At 40.1% G+C, this 21,711-nt stretch overlaps 1 protein-coding gene across 1 annotated transcript; it reads right to left on the bottom strand.

The window, feature by feature from the left end:
- Positions 1–441: 441 nt before the first annotated feature.
- On the bottom strand, positions 442–21,551 carry LOC109631603 (immunoglobulin superfamily DCC subclass member 3). Its single transcript, XM_069516673.1, has 14 exons — positions 21,503–21,551; positions 13,522–13,827; positions 11,248–11,392; positions 10,924–11,054; positions 10,486–10,623; positions 10,227–10,385; positions 5,061–5,226; positions 3,545–3,795; positions 3,261–3,425; positions 2,749–2,937; positions 1,894–2,007; positions 1,411–1,537; positions 1,161–1,275; positions 442–615 (listed from the first exon to the last, which is right to left on the bottom strand). The coding sequence occupies exons 1-14, from the start codon at positions 21,549–21,551 to the stop codon at positions 541–543; spliced, it is 2,130 nt and encodes a 709-aa protein (XP_069372774.1). The 3' UTR covers positions 442–540.
- Positions 21,552–21,711: the final 160 nt, after the last annotated feature.

Raw genomic sequence — 21,711 nt, 5'->3', positions numbered from 1 at the left:
CTTCCTTTTCTTATTGCAGAGGAACTGAAGGCAAAGTCAAGAGTTCTGTCAGAATAGACTGACTGATATGTGACAGTCAGGTGAAAATATATGGATTCATTTGGGGTTTTAAGACCACAGTGCACATCTTCACCTGTCAGCTAACCAGGAGGAATCTGAGAAATAGAATATTTTGGTTATAGAACAGACTCCCACTGGGAAGGTGACATGAGTGTTCATGGTGTACAAGCTGAGAGAATGTGCCTGGGCCTTATCTGGAGAGGCAATGCTTTTTGAAGGCTTTTTCAACATGCACATGTGCACATGCACAGGCAATAAAGGCAACAAACAGGCTTTGGTTCAAGGTAGGGGTGGAGAATTGGGGGGAAGTGGCAAAGGACCAGTATCTTAGCTCTCCATAATATTTGTAGGTTACTCTTAGGTTATTAGCAGCAGGCTTAGGGGAGACTAAACCTATGACTGGCCTCTATCAAGGGGCAGGAGGGGGTTGGGGTGAGGGGTTTGTGTGGGGGGCATTAACGCTGCTACCATTGACCAGTGTTAGCCAGGGCCCATGCCAGGTAAACCTGATGACTGCTGCTCGATGATGACCTGGCACTGTGCTGGACAGACCACCTGCTCACAAGAAGAGTCACAAGAGCAAGACAGGAGGAGACAGAAGAGGAGAAAGACCAGGGATCAGATATCATTCAAGTATACTATTTATGTATGGCATGTACTCTGTTGAGCCACTGTACCATTGATCTGTACAGTTTGTTCACTTAAATCACCATGACAAGACCCCCAGATCACATCAGTTAACATAGTTAATATGATTTCATTATCTATAACTATATCCATGGAGAAGAGGACAAAAAAAGTGGGCTAAAAAGTGATGTCATGTATTGTCTCACCGTTGTCATAAACAATAGTCTGTGGTTTTATTGGTAAATTGAAAACCCAAAAGTACTTGTCATGTTTGGACTTTTAGTTGGTGATTACTGGGAGGAAAGATTGACACATTCTGTGGCCACAAACTCAGACCTCAGACCTATTTGCCCATTTATGTGTATTTCTTTTATTAAATGAAATAATTGTTTAAGTCTCTACTCAAAGTAAGTTGATGAAAGATGATTGAAATGTTGAATACATTTAATAATCTGCATATTCTGATTTACTACCTGAGGCTCTGACTCCATTCTGGCGCAGTTGACTTCATCTTTAGGGTTTCTGATGCGTCCTGTGTTGTCCCTCGGTACAGACCAGCTGTCCTGAGTTCCTTTGCTGCAAAAAAAACTGAAAACAGGTTTGGATTACAAATACATATTCTGTTTGAGAGTTTACAACATAGCTGGGAGACAATTCATGTGGGATTATAATTCAGGATTACAATTTAACAAGAGATAGGATGTAGAGTGCTGCAGCATTTACCTGCGACGGTATCCAAACACGAGAAACAGAACACAGAAGATGATGCAGGCGGTGCCGATATGGATGCCAATGATGATGCTGCCAAGAGAGGCTTCTCCATCCCTGCACTGACACAGACTGTTCCCTCCTGGAAACAAACATAGAACTAATGTGGTACATGCTCCCGATGGAAAAGAGCTAAAATGTTAATCCTATAACCTGGCACATACAGAGGGGGGTACAAGTCTAAGACCACTTTCAGGACAAAGATTTTAAAAAAGATATTTGGTGAAATCTGTTTTATCAAAGTTGTATGTTTTTCCCAACGTGCAGGTCTGTGATAAAACACGATGAAGTTTAACTGATCAAGGTGTGTATACAGTAGGTTGTGAATTAGCAAATGTAGGTTTACTAATTCAAATATAACCATCCTCATCACCACAGTCACTGGTGTAGTCAGAGCACCTGCTGTACGCTCTACCTAGACACTGTGATCATACTCACCAGTGTTCTGGTCGCTGGCTCCTTCCTCTCCCAGTGATACGAGTCTCTTGGAACACTCACTCTCCCCATTTCCATTGTAGGCCACCAGTTTGATTTCATACACTGCACCCGGTTCTGAAACAACATCAAATATGTGAAATAATATTCAACCACATCCTGAAACAGAACATAGGACTAGAAGTAGGACATCACAGGTGTACTTAGATTTGTTACACTGAGGTTGTATTTGTTACACCTGTGTTCTAATGTGGTGTATGACCAGTTTGTTTTCAATTATAATATAATATAATAATTATAACGATTTGCATCTTTCGAGAAATATATGGAGAAAAAAACACACTGATGGACAGACAGACAGACAGACAGACGGACACAGAGATAATAGTGGGCCTCTGACAATGAATAGATTGATTGAATGAAGTTCCACAGTTGTCAGCAGTAATCCTGTGGTTCCAACAGATTACAACACCTTAGCCTTTGATTCTTCAGGAGGTGGCACAGTGCAGCTGGTGTCTTTTCCTGTTCATATTATCTCGTTGGTGACCAGGATAAGTGTGTTGCTATGGTTACAGGTGAGCCCAGAGGAGTCTGTATGTCAACAAACATGTTGGATAGACTGTGCTGCTGTTCAGACACGTGAGTGAAATCATGAAGGCGTGAAATACTTCATGGTTTAGTCTCTTTCTTTTCAATAAGGGACTCTTTGACTCTGTTGTTTTCTAACATGTTGTATAGTCCGAAGAGATTCATGTGAGAAGGAGCAGAGGATTTCATAATATAATCATATATTATGATGCAGCCACACACACACACACACACACACACACACACACACACACACACACACACACTCACCCATGTTTGAGATGGTGTGGGCATTAGTATGACAGGGCAGCTGTATGGGTCCCTGAAAGTCAGCATTGGGGACCTTGCGGTAAGACAACCTAAAGCCCTCAGCCTTGCCGGCCTTACTGGGCAGCTCCCAGAGGACCTGCACAGCACTAGAATTCACCACCTTGGTGAAGAAGTTGGGAGGGGTTGGCACTGTATAAAGAGCAGAGATAGAAAATACAGAGGAATGAAAAAACGATGCGAACAAACCTAACTGTCCTCCAAGGAGATGATGAAGAGACAGAACTCTGGTCAAGGCAACTAGGAAGCTTACTACAAGACCAACATTTCACATGATTTGTTCAAATAATTTTCTATCAACCTTTATTCATCAATTTCATGCCTTTTGCATGTGTAATATTGCTCCACATGCTGATGTGTATATGGGTTTAAATGTTTGAGTCAGTCATTTAAAAATATGACAGATAGCTTTCTCTGTGATATAAACTATTAATAATTGTGTGTCATGTTCTTACCTCCACCTAGTGTTGTAGCCACCACAGTGTGGGACTGCTGGCTGGCTCCAAGAGGAGAGTAGGCCTTCAGGTAGAGGGAGTAGGTGGTGGCTGGTTCCAGGTTGGTAATGTCATTTTGGAATTTGCCTTTACTTATAGCTTCCTGCAGCTCCAGACTATCAGGCTCTGAATCACACACACACATACAGACATTTAGTTTTAGTAATTATTATATTTAATATTATTGTCCAATTTGAAGTACAATTGATATTTCACAGTAGACGGTTTGCGTGCTGAACACTCACCTCCTGTCTTGCGGATGTGAAGAACATATCCAATGATGCTGTCAGTGACGTCGGAGGGCGGTTGGCTCCATGTTATCTGGAGGGTATTTGTGGACAGGACACTGGCTTTGAAGCCCTGGGGGGCAGCAGGCAGGTCTTTACTCTGGACCACAGCCAAACGTGCGCTGGCCTGGTTGGTCCCGGCACTGTTCTCTGCGATGCACTGGTAAATGGCCTCATCCTCTGAACTGATACGGGTCAGAGCCAGAGTGCTGAAAAATGTACCGTAAGCATTAATATTAAAGTTCAGGTTTGTTCTGTTTGACTGATATATTATTACGCATGATATCATTCATCATTAATATTGAAGCATTGGTGTATGAGTAGCATGTTATTATTACTGTTGCTGCTGCAGGTGGAGCAGATTTGACCCTCTCCAGCCTGTTAAATCTGAGGGGTCATGAAATGTTCTGATACTGTTTTCAGTTTATTGACTTCATGGAATTCTCAAATCTTTGATTTCTATTTGTATATTTGACCACATGAATCTTTACTGAAATGAAAACCATGTGAGGAATTTAAAGGGAAGATTTTACTATTTGTTGAAGTGGAACATATGAAAGTTTGACAACAGTGCATTTGTTTTCTACTCAGTTGGATGTTCAGGTCTGCTAGGATCATATTTTAAATTTGCACAGTGAAGTAGAAGACATAAATACGATATAAATAATTCCCTGGACTGTGTCTGTAACTGTCTCCTGCAGGTAAAGTTGAACTCACCTCTTCTAAACAGTTTTTTTCTCCTACACACTGCAATATTGTAACTGCAATGTCCATTTAATATAGCATATGAACTGTGGGCTGTGATATATGTTCAATTACAGACCACAAGATGATCATCAGAACACATTCAGTCCAACAGACTTAGTAACATGTTCTCTGCACTGCTGCCACCCTGTGGTAAAACTGTGAAATGCAGAACTGAAAAAAGCTCAGTGAGAGTATATAGTGAGAGTTGATTTACACTTTTTTTTTACAGAACATCAAAGTCTGCATTTGAGAATGTGATGCCGACTAAAGTGTCATTGAGCAAGTCCCATGACAGCTGTGCTGACAGTGTATGGATGGTGTGTGATAGAGGAAGGGTGACTTGTAATGTGAAGTACTATGAGTGGTCGATAAGACTGGAAAAGCTCTTTATAAAATGCAGTCCATTTATCATTTACAACTTCAATCTTCCCATGTGTGGATTTCAGATCCTAAACTCTGGAGACAATTCTTTCACATGCTGTATTTGTTAACTGCATCTTTTTTCTCTGCACTGTTTCCCATCACTGTGACCTCCGCCTCCTTTTCTGAGACATTTTGCCTGTCACCGCTCAACAAGAACATAGAACTCTGCTGTCTCTGTCTTTGGGTTGCTATGATTGTTTATAATCAATATGTTCCTTAGATGCCATGATACTGTCACTAACTCAAGTCGATTAAGACTTTCCTTGTTTCTTGAACTTTTTGATTTTGCATTTGAAAGATCTACCTGTTGTTGTTGGTCAGCTTGACATTGTGTCCAGGCATCAGGACCTTGCCGTTCTTCAGCCAGATGAGGTGAGGCTCTGGGACCCCCTGGGCCACACAGCTGAACACAACACTGCCCCCTGCTGGTTTGGACACAGACTGCGGCCACTGCAGGAACTCTGGTGGAGCTGAGTAGGAGCAGAGAGAAAGATGGGATGAGGCACAGACAACAAACCGAATCATTATTAAAAAACTAGGATATTCTCTCCTTAACTCCATCTATACATATATGGGTCTATCTATCTGATGGTTTATTTTAAAACGTGGCTGAATCAGTGTCCTTGGTGAGAACTGGTAACATGATACAAAGCACTGAGACTGTTGCTATGGTTACACACAGTTAAATATATCATGTTCAGTGATGGTGAACTTTAAATGTTTCAGTTGTCCTCATATGATTTTGGTGGTATTATTACAAAACTATGGTATTGTGTAGTTTTCAAAGGCAGAGATGCAGTGAAAGGTTAAATAAACTGTATGTAAAGCCTTACTTGATGTCAGCTGTGTGTGTGTGTGTGTGTGTGTGTGTGTGTGTGTTTGTGTGTGTGTGTGTGTGTGGGGGGGGATTCATTATCTAGCTGTCCACCCCTTCATCTGTTCAGCTATCCCCCCGCCATGTTAGAAGGTGTCAGGTGTCCTCAGCTGACCGTTTATCAACCGATCTATACTCAGTATTGATCAGTGATTCTGTTGACCTTGATTTTCACTGTGCCTCACACATCTTATTATGTCTTTTGAGCTGCTATTGTCTGCAGCCTGTTATTGGGGCTTCTGTCCCTTAATGACACTTTCAATGAACATTTGGTTGGTTTTCATAGAATAGAATGCTGATCCAGTACTATTCTAGACATTGTTGGAGCTTTTTTATATTGTTGTATGGTTTAAGAAACAAGAATGGATTACTGACATAATGCGTGAGTAAAATCTCAATTCAAACTAATTGAATACAGTTGTCAATTCCTTATTTGTTCACTCTCTAAATGTGGTTTTACTTTTCAGCACTGAATATGAAATGATCTGTTCTTGCATTCTGAATTCCTATTGAAGTAATAATAACACTATATCATCATAATTCATACATTTGTGTTAATCTGATTATTTTGACATATAAATAAAGAGATGATAAACAAAAACCGTGCAATGAATGAGATATGACCTTTGTATATTTTTGCCAACACATTTGTCAAAGAAGTAATGTGGCTCAGTGTGTGATACTTTGGTGCTGATTTAAATAAAACATGAAGATCTGCAGCTCATCTTGTCTGGAAAACATGTGGACGAAAAATTAGATGCAGTTAATGCATTCTCCAAAATAGCTGGTCACCCATTGAGTGGATCTCTACATGGTGACACCCTGGTTGCCCTCGCCCATCCGCTGGGATCCTATCCATCTTCCAGCCCTCCTTAATTAATCCTGAGACCACGCCTCCTTTCCCCTTCCACCTCCCCATGTGTCCGTCGTGACTCCAGAACCTCCTCCCTCCCTCCAACTGTTTCCATAGACATACTCTGAATCCTCCTGTCAAGGTCAGGGGTCAGAGGTCAGAGGTTGCCAGTCATTCTTCATCTCCTTTCCCTTTCTCTTTGCATCCCCCTCCTGCACCTTGTGCCCTGAAGTGACCGTCGAGTCGATGTGCTCTTTTTTTGTTGTGCTCTTTGTCCCTGTGGCCATGGTCCTGATCGTGACCACAGAGAAAGGCTAACCTTCACACTGAAACGCAGACGGCAGCCAGTCTCACTGATTCCCACTGAACTTGACTCCAGATTAATGACAAAAACATTCTTTCAACCTTGACTATGAGTCATCTCATCTCTGTATATTTGAATCTCAATGGTATTAGTTGTCATTGCTCTCACAAAATACTAATGAAACTAGAGAAAACAGTTTCCAACATCAACTATAAACCTTTAATCATCATGCATATAAATGTTTTAAAATATACTTTAACCCATTTAAGAGTTAAGAGTACTTTTTTCTATTTAAAAGTACATTTTGTCTTTATAATTTACTAGGGGCTCACTATGTACTAGTACCAGTTATAATCATAGTAATAATCAGAAATAACTCTGTGGATGTTTGTCACACATTATCAGTTCAATCTATAGAAACATAAGTTTGTTACAAAGCAAACTTTTAACTTGTGCACAACTGTAATCAATGGAAGTGTTATTGATGGTTATTTTTGTGTCTATCTGAGTAGATGTGTAGATATTTTATATTAGCCTCAAAGACTTGTGAGAACTCAATAGTGAAACTGTATACTTAGATGATCACACACTTGTGTTTTATCCCTATGTTTTTTGATACAACTGGAGCCACCATGAGTCTTTCTTGACATGATCTAACAATAGGATCCAGTTTTGGATACTCTACTGCAGAATAATGAGGATGCTTTAACCACATTGTGGGTGGTAATGTTACCAGATGACCAAGGCATACAGGGCTTTGTTCTCTCCCAACCCTTAAACCAGAGCTGATCAATAAATTAATGAATATATTAGAGATCAGTGCCTCCTCTCCTCCCATACACCTGAGACACTGCCAATCACTGAGTGTGTGACAGCAGCAAGTATTGATTGATATGGTCAGATAAACCTGGAATTGAAGGCAAAGCTGATTATGTATATGAATATAGATTGATGTCACTGAGATTAAAAGACATCTAATATATTAAGCTTCGGTTGATTCTTTTTGTCTTTGATTCATACATCAGGACTGTGGTTCAGATGGTCAAGAAGCACTACAGTATACTGAATGTATTGTGTGAATGGGTGTATGTGACTTGTAAAGCACTTTTAATAGTAGTTAAGAGAATTACTCAGTCACACTGTAATTTTCTCCATCACGGATTTGTTTTCACCAAAAATTCCAAAATGTCCTCCAAGCTCACTGTCAGCTCTCTGAGACTAAAATCAGGAAACAGCTGTGTCAACGTCAACAGAAGAAATATGTGGATTTGGATGACCCAAACAGTTCTACCTGTAACTGTGATGACTTAATACATTACATTTTTACATTCTGTTTGTGCAATGTTATGCTTCAATCACTGGTGTATTACTGTTGAACAAACTGCATATATTTGTTCCTATCTTTACACTGTATACACTAGTTTAATTACATTCATATTTTGCTATATTTCTATATATTTTTTATGATCTTTACACTTAAGTATTGCATGTTACCTATTACTCGCTGATGTCTTTTTGACTCTTGCTGCTGTAATACTGAAAATTTCCCCATTGTGGGACTAATAAAGGACTTCTTATTTTCTTATCTTATCTTATAACATGTGTGAGTGGTATTGAGTGATTAAGATACAAGCACCATTCGTTCCCTCACCCCTCATCTTCACTGTATCTCTGTCTTTATACACTGGGTGTGTTTGCGAACACGTACAACGTATGTTCTTATGGTGTTACATAGCATTTAATCCCTTGAGCAAATCAGGTTTCACTCCCATGACTGACAGGAATGTCATCGTACAGAGAAAACAGGGACGCTCCATAATTCTGCTTCGTCCCCTTGTGCTCCCCTGTAACTCTCTGGGAGTGAGCTGGCTTCAGGACAGCCAATTAAAACACAGCAAATGACAGTGAGAAATATATGAGGCCTGAATATATGGACATCTGCAGTATGATGGATGAGTCCACGTCATAGAGAGCTACCACCCCCACACACATAGCTGATCACTGGTGTTAGCATTTCATTGTGAGAAAGGAACTGGAAGGGGTGTGCATATGTGCAGAGAAGATGGGGAGGGGTCTCACACCATCAGTGTCACCACACAACAAACACAGGCTCCTAGCCTCCACCCCCACTAAACAGCCAGGGGCAAAGGTGAGAAGACAGCTCTGGTATTGACCCTTTCCGCTCGCTCCCCTCAATACCACTGCCAGTTAATACGGTCAATTGCACACACACACACACACACACGCAGAATATTATATGTCACAGAGGCCCAGCATATTAAGACAATTAAACAAAGGCTGCAATGATGGCTGCACATTTGCCAGAGCATCTGTTTCTTTTTTTGTGGGATGATTTGACAATCCTTATCTCTTTATGTAAGATTTGAAATGTATTAGCCTTGCTTTGTCAAAAGTGGAAATAGTTCTTCTAACAACTTAAAGACATGACAGATAATTTCTCCTGTCCTTCTTTTTAGAAACTCAGTAGTACAAATTATCATAACAAACAAGACAGTGTGTAACTGAGACGGCTAAACTCATCTTCCTGTTCCTATCATTGCAACATGGCAGTAGCCAGATCAATGAGATCAGAAGTTCTGTAAAGGTTGGGACTTACTGAGATTTACATCCTTCTCTCACACTTACGATAGTCTTTCAGGTTACTCTATATCGCAGCACTATAATGTATGTTTTGTAATAATAATAGGTTCATGACTATGTTTAAGTAAAATGAAGTTATTCAGCATTTCTTCACTGGAGAAATATCCCTCTTCAAGAATTGGTGTCAGACAATTCTAAAGGTTAAGGCTACATCCGTTTTCAAACTCAAACCATGTCTGTCTACACAAGCATTTTGGCTCCATATGAGTTTTAATCCTCATCCATATTAACAAGCCTCAAAACACACATCACATGACTGCTCACGGACACTGGGCATGTGTGTGCCGGTGTAAACAGGCTACATTGCATTTTTAGTTGCAGAAAGAGCTAGACTATAAAAGTGAGGAAGTAATGGCAAAATGGCTTCTCCTACCCATGCAAGCAACTGTGTCATTGTAAGATACTGCTCTAAAACTCCAGAGTAGTGTATCCCTAGCAGAATTGATGCATTTTCAAAGTACAATGTAGTAGAATGGATGTGGATACAATTTCCAGAAGAAGACCAGTTACATGTATAAAGTTTGACCCATATGATGGTAAGATGAAATGTTGACAGATGTGTTTTTATCTTTGCCAACCTATTTGTGATAAAGACGTTAGATGTTACAGTCATAATCTTTCTGAACTGCTGGTTTTGGCTGTGTCAAACTGTTCCTTGCCAACAAAACACTTCATCTCTAAAGTTAGTTAACATTACATCTGTGGCCACTTTCAGGCCAGAAGAGAATTAAAAGCTTTGCAGAAAAATATTTGTGCAGTGGTCTCTGTTGGTCCTCACCTTGCACCTCGAGTCGGCCGAGCGCAGTTCGTCTCATTCTGGTGCCAGGACGATTGGCAGCACATACATACACACCAGAGTGTTGCAAGGACACATCTGAGATCATCAGGTTCCCTGTACCCAGAACCTGGATACCCTCCACCCCAATGGAGCGTCCGTCTGATGGACACAGAAATAGAGAGATTAAGTTAGTTAAAAGTTAACCTATGTTGATTGCAATTAAATAATCCTCCTCCCACCAATTAGATTAGAGTGGTACCTAGCCTGCTCCAGGAAACGATGGGCCTTGGGTTTCCAGTGGCAATGCACTCCAAGATTGCCGTCTGATGGACAGTGATGGTTAGATTCTGAGGTCCTGACAGGATGAATGGCTCCTTGTAGATTCTGGGAGCTCCACCTGCAAAGATGAGGGAAGAACCAGAGTGAATGTGGATGAAATGAAAAATACACAGGCACAAAGATGGTGAATAGTATGGTGCTGCAGTTTATATTCTGCTGTATATAAACCAGCTGATTTGCCTGGTGGACCTCATACCAACTGTAAAAAAATGTGGATATAGAAACTCATCAGCTCTGGTGATTGATTGAGAGGTCTGGGGTGTACTACAGTGAAGAATGATGTAAGTAGAGCGCTTAAACTTGTTCACTCCAGAGACTCTTTTCCGACCACTTGTATGATACATCTGTGTCCACCTACCAGTGACATTGAGAATGGCCTCGTGGCTGTAGCGAGTATTGGCTGGGTTGGCGGCGACACATCGGAAAATCCCAGTGTCCGCCCGCCTTACACCTGTCACCTGGAGAATACCCATTGGAAGCAGAGTGTACCTGGAAAGGGAGGGGAGGTCAGTAACAGCTCAGCAGGCGCAATGAGCTATAAATAAAAACTAAGCGGCCGGCCAGACTGTGCAGATGTGGATCGTGTTGAATAAATGGTTTTATGGATGTTGAGGATGTCAAGTGAGATTCTTTCAAGTCTAGCATTGGTCCCACACTGTAGTGTATGTGTGTATTGTGTTACCTGTTGTCAGTGGTGTTGAGTGTTACTCTGTCTCTCTCCCAGGTGATCTTGGCCTCAGGTACCCCATTAATCTGACACTGGAAACGAGCAACGCTGCCCTCATCCACAGACATGGAGACAGGGTGGGTGTGGAACTTAGGAAGAGCTAAGGAGCAGATGACACATAGATCAGCTTCAGTGGCGATGGATATTGTAACAAAACAGAAAGGACTAATTCTACTCATTCTACTTGTGGTAGTTGGCACAATTAAGCCTATGGTCTTCTATGACTCAGGAGGAAAATAAACCCGATAACATGATCAAATTCGAATGAAATGTGATCTGTTTTGCCCATATTCACAGACACAATTTCTATCATAGAAGGTGACACATCCTCTGCCCTTAACTCTCAATAACAACATGAAATCATTACAGTTATTTTGTTTTTATTTCAGTTTGAGTTTGGCTACAGATTTATAATAGAAGCTCTTCCTTAAACACTGTGGTTATGGAGCTTCAAGACCTATGAAGGATGTTTTTGTTCGACCTTCTGTCGAATTATGATTTAATGGAATACAACTAAAGAATGTTGTTGAGTTGATAAGTAGATTCTATTACGTCAGGGTTTTAATTGTAGAACCATTAAATCATATTTATCTTTCTCCACTTCCTGACCTGGTAATTTCCACCTATGATGAAGACGACAAATGTAGAAAAGTGATTTTCCATCAGTCTTTTGTTCTTATGCCAGCTGTCACTGTTATAAAGTATTTAGATAGAAAAAGAACAATCTGAGAGCAAACAGAGGAAAACAGAGATCAGCCCATTGTTCTGTTGCTTATTGAAAAGTTTGTGCAGGCAGATTGTCAACACAGGATTGAATGACCAGCACATATAAATCATAAGAAAAAGTTACACTGATTTGGTCAATATGATTCAAACTTTCTATGTTGTTATGGGCACAGGTTTATTTTTCCATTCACACACACACACACACACCACCACACACACACACACACACAAATTCCAAATACCTGGCGGCCATAATCAATAAGGGCGTACATTACAGAAGGGTGGTCTGCAAATAAGCATCACCATGGCAACTCATTGCTAAGATCACTTCTAGGTACCCATAATTCTCCTGGATTACCCATAAACCCCTAGTTTTATTGGTCTGAGTGAAGGAGTGGGGGTGGTGGAGAGCTTGTACACTTAAGTAGCCTAGTGCTGGTGTGTGTTTTAGTGTGTGTTCAGCATATGTAGCCATGTACAGTAATGTACACACTGTAATTTACTGCTTTTCCACAGTGAGAAGCTTGTATCTGGGCACCTGTTCCCTATGACAACCACGGAGCAGACTCTGGGTGTGATCTTGTTCACAATGTGAAACATAATTTATAACAAAAACTATGGGATGTTTCAAGAGAGAAAAGGCAACATGCAGTGGCAGTCTGTGGGGCATCCACGGATTTCATTGGAGCCTTATGGCCTGTGGTTAACAGGGACATGCCTGACGTTTTCTATAGTGAGTTGGAGAGAAGGAGTCTCATAACAATGAAGGGAGATGGCTGGCTTTCTAAGGTTACTGCTTACTGCTTTTTGTTACAACTTGAATTATATAGTTATAATCACAGAAAATACTAAATGTGTCCTATATGAGATATATTTAGTTTGTATGTTCCAGTATTCGTATTTACTGTATAATACAGTTTGACTGCCTGTTGCCCAATAGTCAATTAATTAATTCAGGATTTCTCCATCAAAATCTGGCTAGCTCTGTTGAGAAGGCAGAGGTGGGGAGGGGGAAATTTAAAGAAAATATCATTTAAAACTGAAAATAAACTTTGATATTTAATAATCATATAAGCTTGACCTGAATAACAAAGAAATTTGTATTTTATTGTCTCACCAACATTTTTGGGAAGAGTGAGACTCATGACCTCAGTATTTCTTAAATCCTCACAATGACGAATAATTATGATGGACATCAATTAATAGACTTAATAGAAAAACTGGCTGATTACACAAAAGGATCAGTATGATCTGATCTAAAAGATTATCTCGAAACTTTAGCTGTGGGAACTAACGATATACTGTAGGTTGATGTGGTATTGAACAAAAACACTTCTTCTCTGTCTCCTGTTTCCTTTGCATGGTGAGCGAATCAGGGAATAAGCTGTGAATTTTTTTCTTCTCAACTCTGAGTATTAATTACCCTGTTCCAAAGCCCATGTATTTGCATATAACAAGAATTATAGTTATATATTGTGTTGTGCTGCACTGTCAGACACTTACATGCCAAAAGGACTTTGGCTTTGCGGCTGACCAGCATGCCATAACGATTTTGGGCAGCACAGTCGTACTCGCCCATATCCGCATCACTCCCCTCTCTGCGTTTCTGGAAGCTCTGGATGAACAGCGTGCCATTGGCCAACACCTGAATCCGTGGACTCGTGGGTACAGGCACTCCGTTTTTACGCCACGTCACCATGATCGGTTCCTCACCCTGCACCCGACAGTCTAGCATGAGAGGCTGATCTCTCACTGCAATCACATCACTGGGCTCCAGCAGGAAAGAGAGTTCTGAGGCCAGACAGCCAGCTGCAGACAGGAGACAGAGACAAGTGGGTTATCAGAGAGAGGTTAAGAGCTTGAGTAAAATGATCACATGTACAATACCAGAGGACCTTTCAAATAATGCTTTAGTGGTGGGAACCCCTCTTACTCACACTCCTGTGTCAAAATGCTTCTTCAAAATAGTAAGTTTTTAGTTAACATATGACTTAGAAAGAATATAAATCTTAGACACCTTTAATTTAAAAAATTGGGATAGGCACAGTGTCTGAAATTTCATAAGCAAACTGGAATCTTTATTAAAGGTTCAGTGTGTAGAATTTAGTGACATCTAATAGTGAAGTTGCATGTTGCAGCTGAACACCTCTCACTTCATCCTTTCCTTCCAATATGAAAGAGAACCTGTGGCAGACTTAAGTTATGAGTCATAAAAACTCAAAAGGTATTAGGTTTGTCCAGTCTGGACTACAGTAAAACAAAATTGCAGCCTCCATTGAGAGAACCAGTTCCTGATGTAAATATAAAGTATTTATATGTATTTAACTATAAAGGGTCCATTCTATGGTAAATAAAACAAAAATTCATACAATTCACATGATTACACACTAACAAAAAAATCACTAGGACTATTTTATATTGAATTTCTGCCAAAAGATCCCTTTCACCTAAATCTCGCTCGTTGAACCTTTAGGTTTTGAACAGATTGCCAGTATTTTTTCAATATTTTCAGGACAGCTCATTAACATGGCTTGTAAACAACTGACTTCAGACTGAACTTGATGCAAATGTCATAGTTGGCATGACTGCACATTGCATGTTGATGTGGAATGAGTTATTTGTGGAAGAGCAACTTTTAACTGTTGAGGTTTTGTCAAGACACCTGAAAGTGATGGTTGATCATAAAAATTCAACCCATTTTTCATCTCAAGCACACAAACATCCCATGGTACCACAGACAATAGCATGGCCATCTTGGTCAAACACCAAGCATTGGGAAAGTCTTCTCACTCTATACTAAAAATCATTTCATTTGATTGATGCTGCATTTGATTTTGCAGCCTATAACTCTTATTCGCCGTAATGGAGGCTGAATACCAGCAAACCATGCAGACAGAGAGGGAAACAACAATGGCCAAGCTGGAGAGAAGAAGACTGGCAAGGGTTGCAGAGGTCAAGTTAAGAGAGCCTCCATTGAAGCCAGGACCACTTGTGACAATAGTATTGTGACAATGCTTATTTGCACCCAATCCCCAGTAACCTCTGTAAAATTTCCTATCAGCCACCATGCACCCAAGGGCACCATCTGCCCTCCTTATGCATCCCCCGACCCCTCCCTTCTCTTCAAATCCTTTCAGATCCATCTCTGAGGTGACTTTCCCATGCCACCAGACCTCTCTTTGTCACCCTTGTCCCCACTCCCCATGACCTTGGTGACGTTCCCAGTCGTCCCTGTTTTCTTTCAGTCTTTTCTGGTGCTAATGCTCTCATATGCAAAGAGCCTTGAACCCTTGCATCCACCACTTTCCTTCCCAGCTGTGAAGCAGTAACAATGCACTTGCACTTGAACCTGGACAATCAGTGTCGCTACGGAGTCTTGCATCTGTTCAGACGAATAATCCCTGTCCTGCCGCACAAACAGCATTTGTTGTCCAGACACCATCAAGCACAACATCCCACAAATGAACTTGACTGCAGATGTTCTGTCTTTCTATTCCCAGTTTAGTTCAGTGCCACAGTGGAGACCAGATGATGCTGGCTGATGTTCAGTTACTAATGTATTGCACATTAATGTCAGGATGTATTTTTATTCCCACAGATTTTTATTTTTCATTATAACCAAGGTTTTGCTTTAGCCTGCATGGTACCTGGTAACTAGCATTGTGGAGGCAGAAACCTCAGAGATAAAAACTAAACTACATCTGCATAGATACAGAGCTAAGTAAGAAAATATGGTTTGGTCAACCCACATTTAAAAATGTCACTACATTCTACCAACTTCAGCACATGCAAATTATGTAAATCAGTAGATAAAATACTCCCTCACTAGTTATATTCAGCAGAAAGGCTTTCTATGGACTCAGAAGAAAATATGGGCTGAGGTATCAAGGCATCTACAAACCACAGAGGTGGCCAGCTTTGATAATATGATTATATATCAATACTGATTATAAATAAGAGTAATCTATAATAATAATATCATTTATCTGGAATTGAGCATGTTGATAGGTCTTTGCTGACAAGGTAACTAATGCCATGACTCTATGAGTCTATCAAATTACAGTCACTTACAATACAGTGATAGGGCATAAGCACAGCTTTAACATACAGCAGAGCTGTCATTGGCTTTACTGAAGTGTTATATTAAGAAATGAGCATTTGTCCTCCTCTCAAGGGAACCCCCACCCTTCCACCCCCAGCAGATGCAGCCAGCAGAAGGGATTGTGGGTCTACTGGTCAGCTGTATCTGGACAGGCTGATAGAACCCTGCAGCCCCTGAGCCTCCTCTTTCTCAGGCTTGGTAATGAAATCCAGGGCTCCCAAGGGGGAACTTGCATTGCATTCTGTGGCCATGATTATCAAACACACAGTGTTGGTAACTATAAGGCCTAAAAGGCCAGTGATGATGCAGCATCTAGTACACACAGGATAGATGGAGATCACATTGCAGCATGACTTCTAAAGACTTATATAAAATGATAATCTTGGGTTTAGATGATCTCAAGTCTCATTATGACCAAAGATCAGAATAACACAACTCAACACAAGATAATGCAAGCTAAGTTAAGGTAATATGAAGTATCGTTACACAACTTAAGTAGGCACAAAGACGGTAATGTAGCACAATGTAGTGTATTTTTCAGTAACACAATCAGGTGAAGGAGGAAGTCAGAACTGCTGCAATATTTGGTTGGAGTAAAGTGTTCTGAAGAGGTTCTCTTTATATTTGCACCAGTGGGTTGTATCAACTTATACTATTCCAAGAAACTTACTGGCAGAGAATGTAGTTACAACTGTATTAAAGACACAATTAATTTACTCCAATTAAACAGTCCTGCAATCATTTCAATGTTTTAACAGCTTATGATACACATTTTGTTCAAACTGTATCAGAGAATAGTTAATTAAAATGTTGATAGTTTTTACTTTCTGTATATTGTAGTATGTAATAACATATCAATGGGCTGTTTCACCAGTAGGACTATCTGTATTAGATCACATAAGTTTGTACAGGTGCACCAAATAAGATTAATACCAGTTTTGAGCTAACCTGCGATATTTGTGCCCCAACACATTGCGTTGCCATATAATCAATCCTCTGTCTTGTTTCTAGACTGAATACTCAAATTCCAAATGATTCTATCCATCAAGATGAATGATGGAAGACAGTGTTAAAAGTAAAGGATGTTAGACAACAACCTTTAAAGCAACTTCAAACTGGAGGAGTTAAATATATTCTATACAAGTTCCAACGAGCTGAACCTGCATGGGGTGTGATTAAGTGCATAGCATTGGAGATTGGATCATTTTCACTATAGGGGTAGGACTATAATGAGATTTTTTTGAGAGGAGGGGGTTGTCCAGAAACCCCCACAATAGCACCATGTGCTTGCAACCCCGAGCCCCTCAGAGGTCATGGGAGAGTCAGAGGTGCGGAGGATGGATGTGTAGATGAGGGGGGTGAGGGGTGGGGAGGGTAGTTTGTGTCCAGTCTGTGGTACTCTCCCAGCCTTCTACTGCTATTGTTCAGTGAGACTACTGCACCTGAACTTCACAGGCATCTGTCCAGCCCCCATAAGACAGAGAAATTGTCTAGATGACCATATAAGAATCTCCTCATCAATATTTTTGCTCTCCTCTTTCGTCATTTCTGTTCTATGGACAGCTCTGTAGATGCAGAGATTTGAAACAATAGAATGAAGTGGTGCAATATCTCACATTAACCCTTTTATAATGGGCTAGAGAATAGGCTTTAAAAGGTTCAGCTTGGGGTTGGAGGTTCACATTTAATAGATTTACTGCACATCCTCAATATATACCCTTTACATATTAGCAGATCTAAGCGAATAAATTTTTTGAATTATGTAATTATGTATTATCAAATATTGTATTATTTTCCCTTGCCAATGTCCTCTTCCTCTATTATATCTGTTTTCATAGGAAATGGTGTATGGTGTGAATGTGCAGTTAAAAGTTTGGGCAGGAAAATGGGAATATCTGGAAAGACATGAAACCAATAGACCCAAATGTTTGTTTCAATGCCTGCAACATACGAGGGCCAAGTTTGAACACATCACACTATCCTCTCTTATCCTGCTTTTTTAAATAGCAGAACATTAAATTATATCATCAAGTTTCCTAACCTATTGATAATCTGCGTATTATTCTCTTCATACACTGATACTGTGTATGGGCCCAGGACATCCCATCTGCATAGGGGGTTGATTTGTAATGGTCAGTGAAGATCGAATAACTCTGACCAAAAACAGGAGTCCCCATCTGCAATGTGGATCAATAATCAATAATCTAATGTAATGGGAAAATTGGTTACTGTGATTGTTCTGCAGTTTTAATCAGTGCGGAAAGAGCTGACTTTATGGGACTTCACAAACCAGAAGCTAGTGGCATCAGATACATAGTGGAGAGGTGAGCAGCCAGGTGATGTGGTAAATCTGACTGATCAGAGACTGTGCAGAGAGAGGCTGCAAGATCACTGGAGGTCACATTATATAAATGAGACTGCTATCTAGTAGGACAATAACAGCAGTAGAGAGAGATGTCTCTCTAGTGATAGTTATAGGACTAATTTATTCTTCAAGAAATTGTGCTGCTCCAGCAATGGCTAAAACAATCTGTTATCATGAGTTTTCATCCTATTAACCCATTTTCCATTTAACTTAAATAATATCAGCAATTAAAACGATTTTTTGTGTGGTTTTGATGTGTGGTTGTGGTGATTGCTGTGTTGGTCATAGCAGTTAATTATTTCTTCTTATACAAATTGTCATCTGGAGATGGTGTTCAGTCATTGTGGTGACTGCTGCTCCTGCTAAGTGTTCCTATCCTGTTCACTCTGAGAACAACTATTTTATATGTTTTTCGACAAAAGTGTTTTTGTAAAATTGAATATGTCTCTTAAGACTTACACATTGAGTTGTGATTACATATGCCTATGGGAGATTATAAATAAATGCATTGAGACTCATACTTATAGACATGACATCAGCTGCTGTGCAGGTGTTTGTGTGTATCTTTTTCACTTGTTTGTCATTATAGGAAAGCATCACAGTTTAGCCTTAAAACAATGGACAGCAGCAACGTTTTTGTTGTCGTTCCTACTTTTTATAGTGTTCAAAGAGACACCATCTGTTTCCATTATAGGTCTCATTTTGAGCCAAATCATACATCTTATCTGAAACTGTATGAGGCTTCTGCAGTTTCAGGTACACACAACACAACCATATCCCCCTAAGTTACAATCTTTTCTGAGAAATCTTTTAATTAAAACAATGAACTGACGAATTGATGAAATAGAAGCAGGAAAAGATAAGTACTATTAACTACTATTAATTATATCATTAAATATGTCAACTCAGGGAGTGCACACTATTTTCAGCCCAACATTACAGAGAAGGTTTTTACAACAACTATAAAACTTGTGATGGATGGTAGTCTGATGGTTTTGGTGCTGTTTGATGGTCAAACATATGATGATCATGCACATAGACTTATTGTGCTGGAAATGTACTGGCCATGGTCATACTATAAGTATTGGGGAAACAGGTGACCAGCTTTGGTTTCATACTTCGCACATATCCATCCTGTCTGTTGGGAAAATAAGCATTAGAGCTTGTACAAATCCAGGGTTGAACAGTTTTGAAAGATGTCAGATTCACTCATTAGGGTTCAATGCATACAAGCAGTATGTGCTTGTTAGCACCTCATATAGTCAGCTCAGTGTTGGATGAGGTTTACAAAATGTCACATCGGCCTCATATCTCTGCATGTTTAGAATCCTGTCAGCTTCAGCCTAAACTCTCTACAGATTGAGACATTAGCCTGTTTTCATTCACACTGCAGGGACTGCCAGTCACCACAGGCCCTTTGTGTCCCTGCTATAGATGAGACCAGGGGTCTTACTGCTGGCCTATTCCATCTTGGACACTGTGTGTGTGTGTGGGAGGTCAGTTTGTGTGGGTTGGGGGTTGTTGAGGACATGGTCATGGGCAGCTGTCGGGGGGATTACCTTTTACACTTATATCTTTAATAAGGTCTCAATCTGAGCGCCGACTGAGGGCAGTGTTATGTAGATGAGGGTGCGAGGGTCAGGTCACTAAAAATTGAGGGCTTCAGGGAGGAGGGGTTAGGGTAGGGGGGTGGTTATTGTGTCCATGGTCTGCCCCTCCCCAGACTGCTCCACTGACCATGATGACTCAGAGCCCTACCCCCTCCAAGGGGTCAGAGGTCACTAACTCTAACCCCTCGCTGCTGTCTGACCTAAACACGGAGCCACCTACACCGTCTGCTCTGCTTTCCCCTAATGCAAAGCTGTTCGGTTGTCTTTTGAATTAAACATTTTTGTTGCCATCTAAATCTGGGAGTTATTTCTGATCATGCCTTAATAAAACTGGAAGGATAACTTGACCTTCAGGCTTTTAATTGTCTTTGAAATGCTCATTTTTAATGTGTTAAATAGGAATTTATGAATGAATTAGTGCTGGGCACAGATATTAATTAATCATTCGGATGTAAACCATTACTGCAGATAAAATCTTAAGTTAAGGCCAAATTACAAACAGTTTCTGAAGTTGTATTCATTTGCACCTCACAGTCTTCCTAGGATGGGGCCTGCTTAGATAACATTTCCAGAAGTCATTGGGTGGACCTTGATTTATTTTTTTAAATATTTGTACTATTCTTTCTTAAGTACCTAGCTCAGTTAAACTGTGTTGATAACCTTTTGAATCGCCAATTGAATTATTTTATATCTATGCAAGTAACATTTTCACTTTTTATGACAAATTCATATTCATATATATTTGTAGACCACCCCCTTCCTTTGGCCAAGTTAGCAATATTTTGTAGTGCATGAGCTTTAAATGGACTTTGATGTATGGTTGCATTTTCATTTCAATTTGTGTTCATTCTTGATGTTAGAAATAGATAAATTCTTATCATTTGGTCCACTTGGGTTCCTCAAGATTGCCTTCAAGGAAGGCCATAATTATGGTTGTGGTAAATTCAAGTTAATACATAGAAATCTACACTTAGAGTTTGCATTTTGTGCATATTTATGCAGTGATAATCAATTCCCACCCATGTAAATATTGATAAAAGCTTCCATCTGGACTAAGATCACACATCATATGACACATCATGTCTTTGTTGGTTATTTGTGAAATAATTATTAGAACAGAGTAGAAACCACAACAATTTAAGAATTCTAATAAGTCATAATATACCAGCACTGGTGGAACAGAGAGAAGATTAAACTTAGTGGCAGTAATGAGGGAGTAGTTGTTACTGATGATTATAGATTTCAGTTAAAAAAAGTGTTGCAGCTGACTGAAAGTCAAAGTCAAAGCTGGAACAGTACAGGCTCAAGCAGCATCTTGAACTTGGTCAGTGTTCATTCAGCTCCCACCCTACACTCATACACATGAACTAAGCTACACTGTGAATTTAAAAGCCAAACTGTACTTACCTAGGCAGTAGAAGGATGCCAGGCAGATGAGAAGCAGCCTTGGTTTCATTTTGGTTTTCTTCAGTCCAGCCGTCAGGATGTTAAAGCTTCTTATCCTTAGAACCCTCAAAAGTCAAAACACATCGATTCAAAAGTAATCCAAGTCCAAGATGTTTTATTCTGTATCCTCCAACTATGTATCTTCTTTGGTAATAACGCTAAAAAAATAT

This window comes from Paralichthys olivaceus, chromosome 20 (assembly GCF_024713975.1).
Source record: "Paralichthys olivaceus isolate ysfri-2021 chromosome 20, ASM2471397v2, whole genome shotgun sequence".
NCBI lineage: Eukaryota > Metazoa > Chordata > Actinopteri > Pleuronectiformes > Paralichthyidae > Paralichthys > Paralichthys olivaceus.
Note: the sequence above shows the minus strand (reverse complement) of the source record. Positions and strands in the feature narration are given on the sequence as shown.

Bases quoted from the DNA above. Each gene is read 5' to 3' on its own strand.
- LOC109631603 (XM_069516673.1), bottom strand. From the start codon at position 21,551: ATGAAACCAAGGCTGCTTCTCATCTGCCTGGCATCCTTCTACTGCCTA. The intron at 13,828-21,502 runs GTAAGTACAGTT...TCCTGTCTGCAG, and splicing joins GGCATCCTTCTACTGCCTAG to CTGGCTGTCTGGCCTCAGAA. The intron at 3,796-5,060 runs GTAGATCTTTCA...TACATTTTTCAG, and splicing joins AAGCTGACCAACAACAACAG to CACTCTGGCTCTGACCCGTA.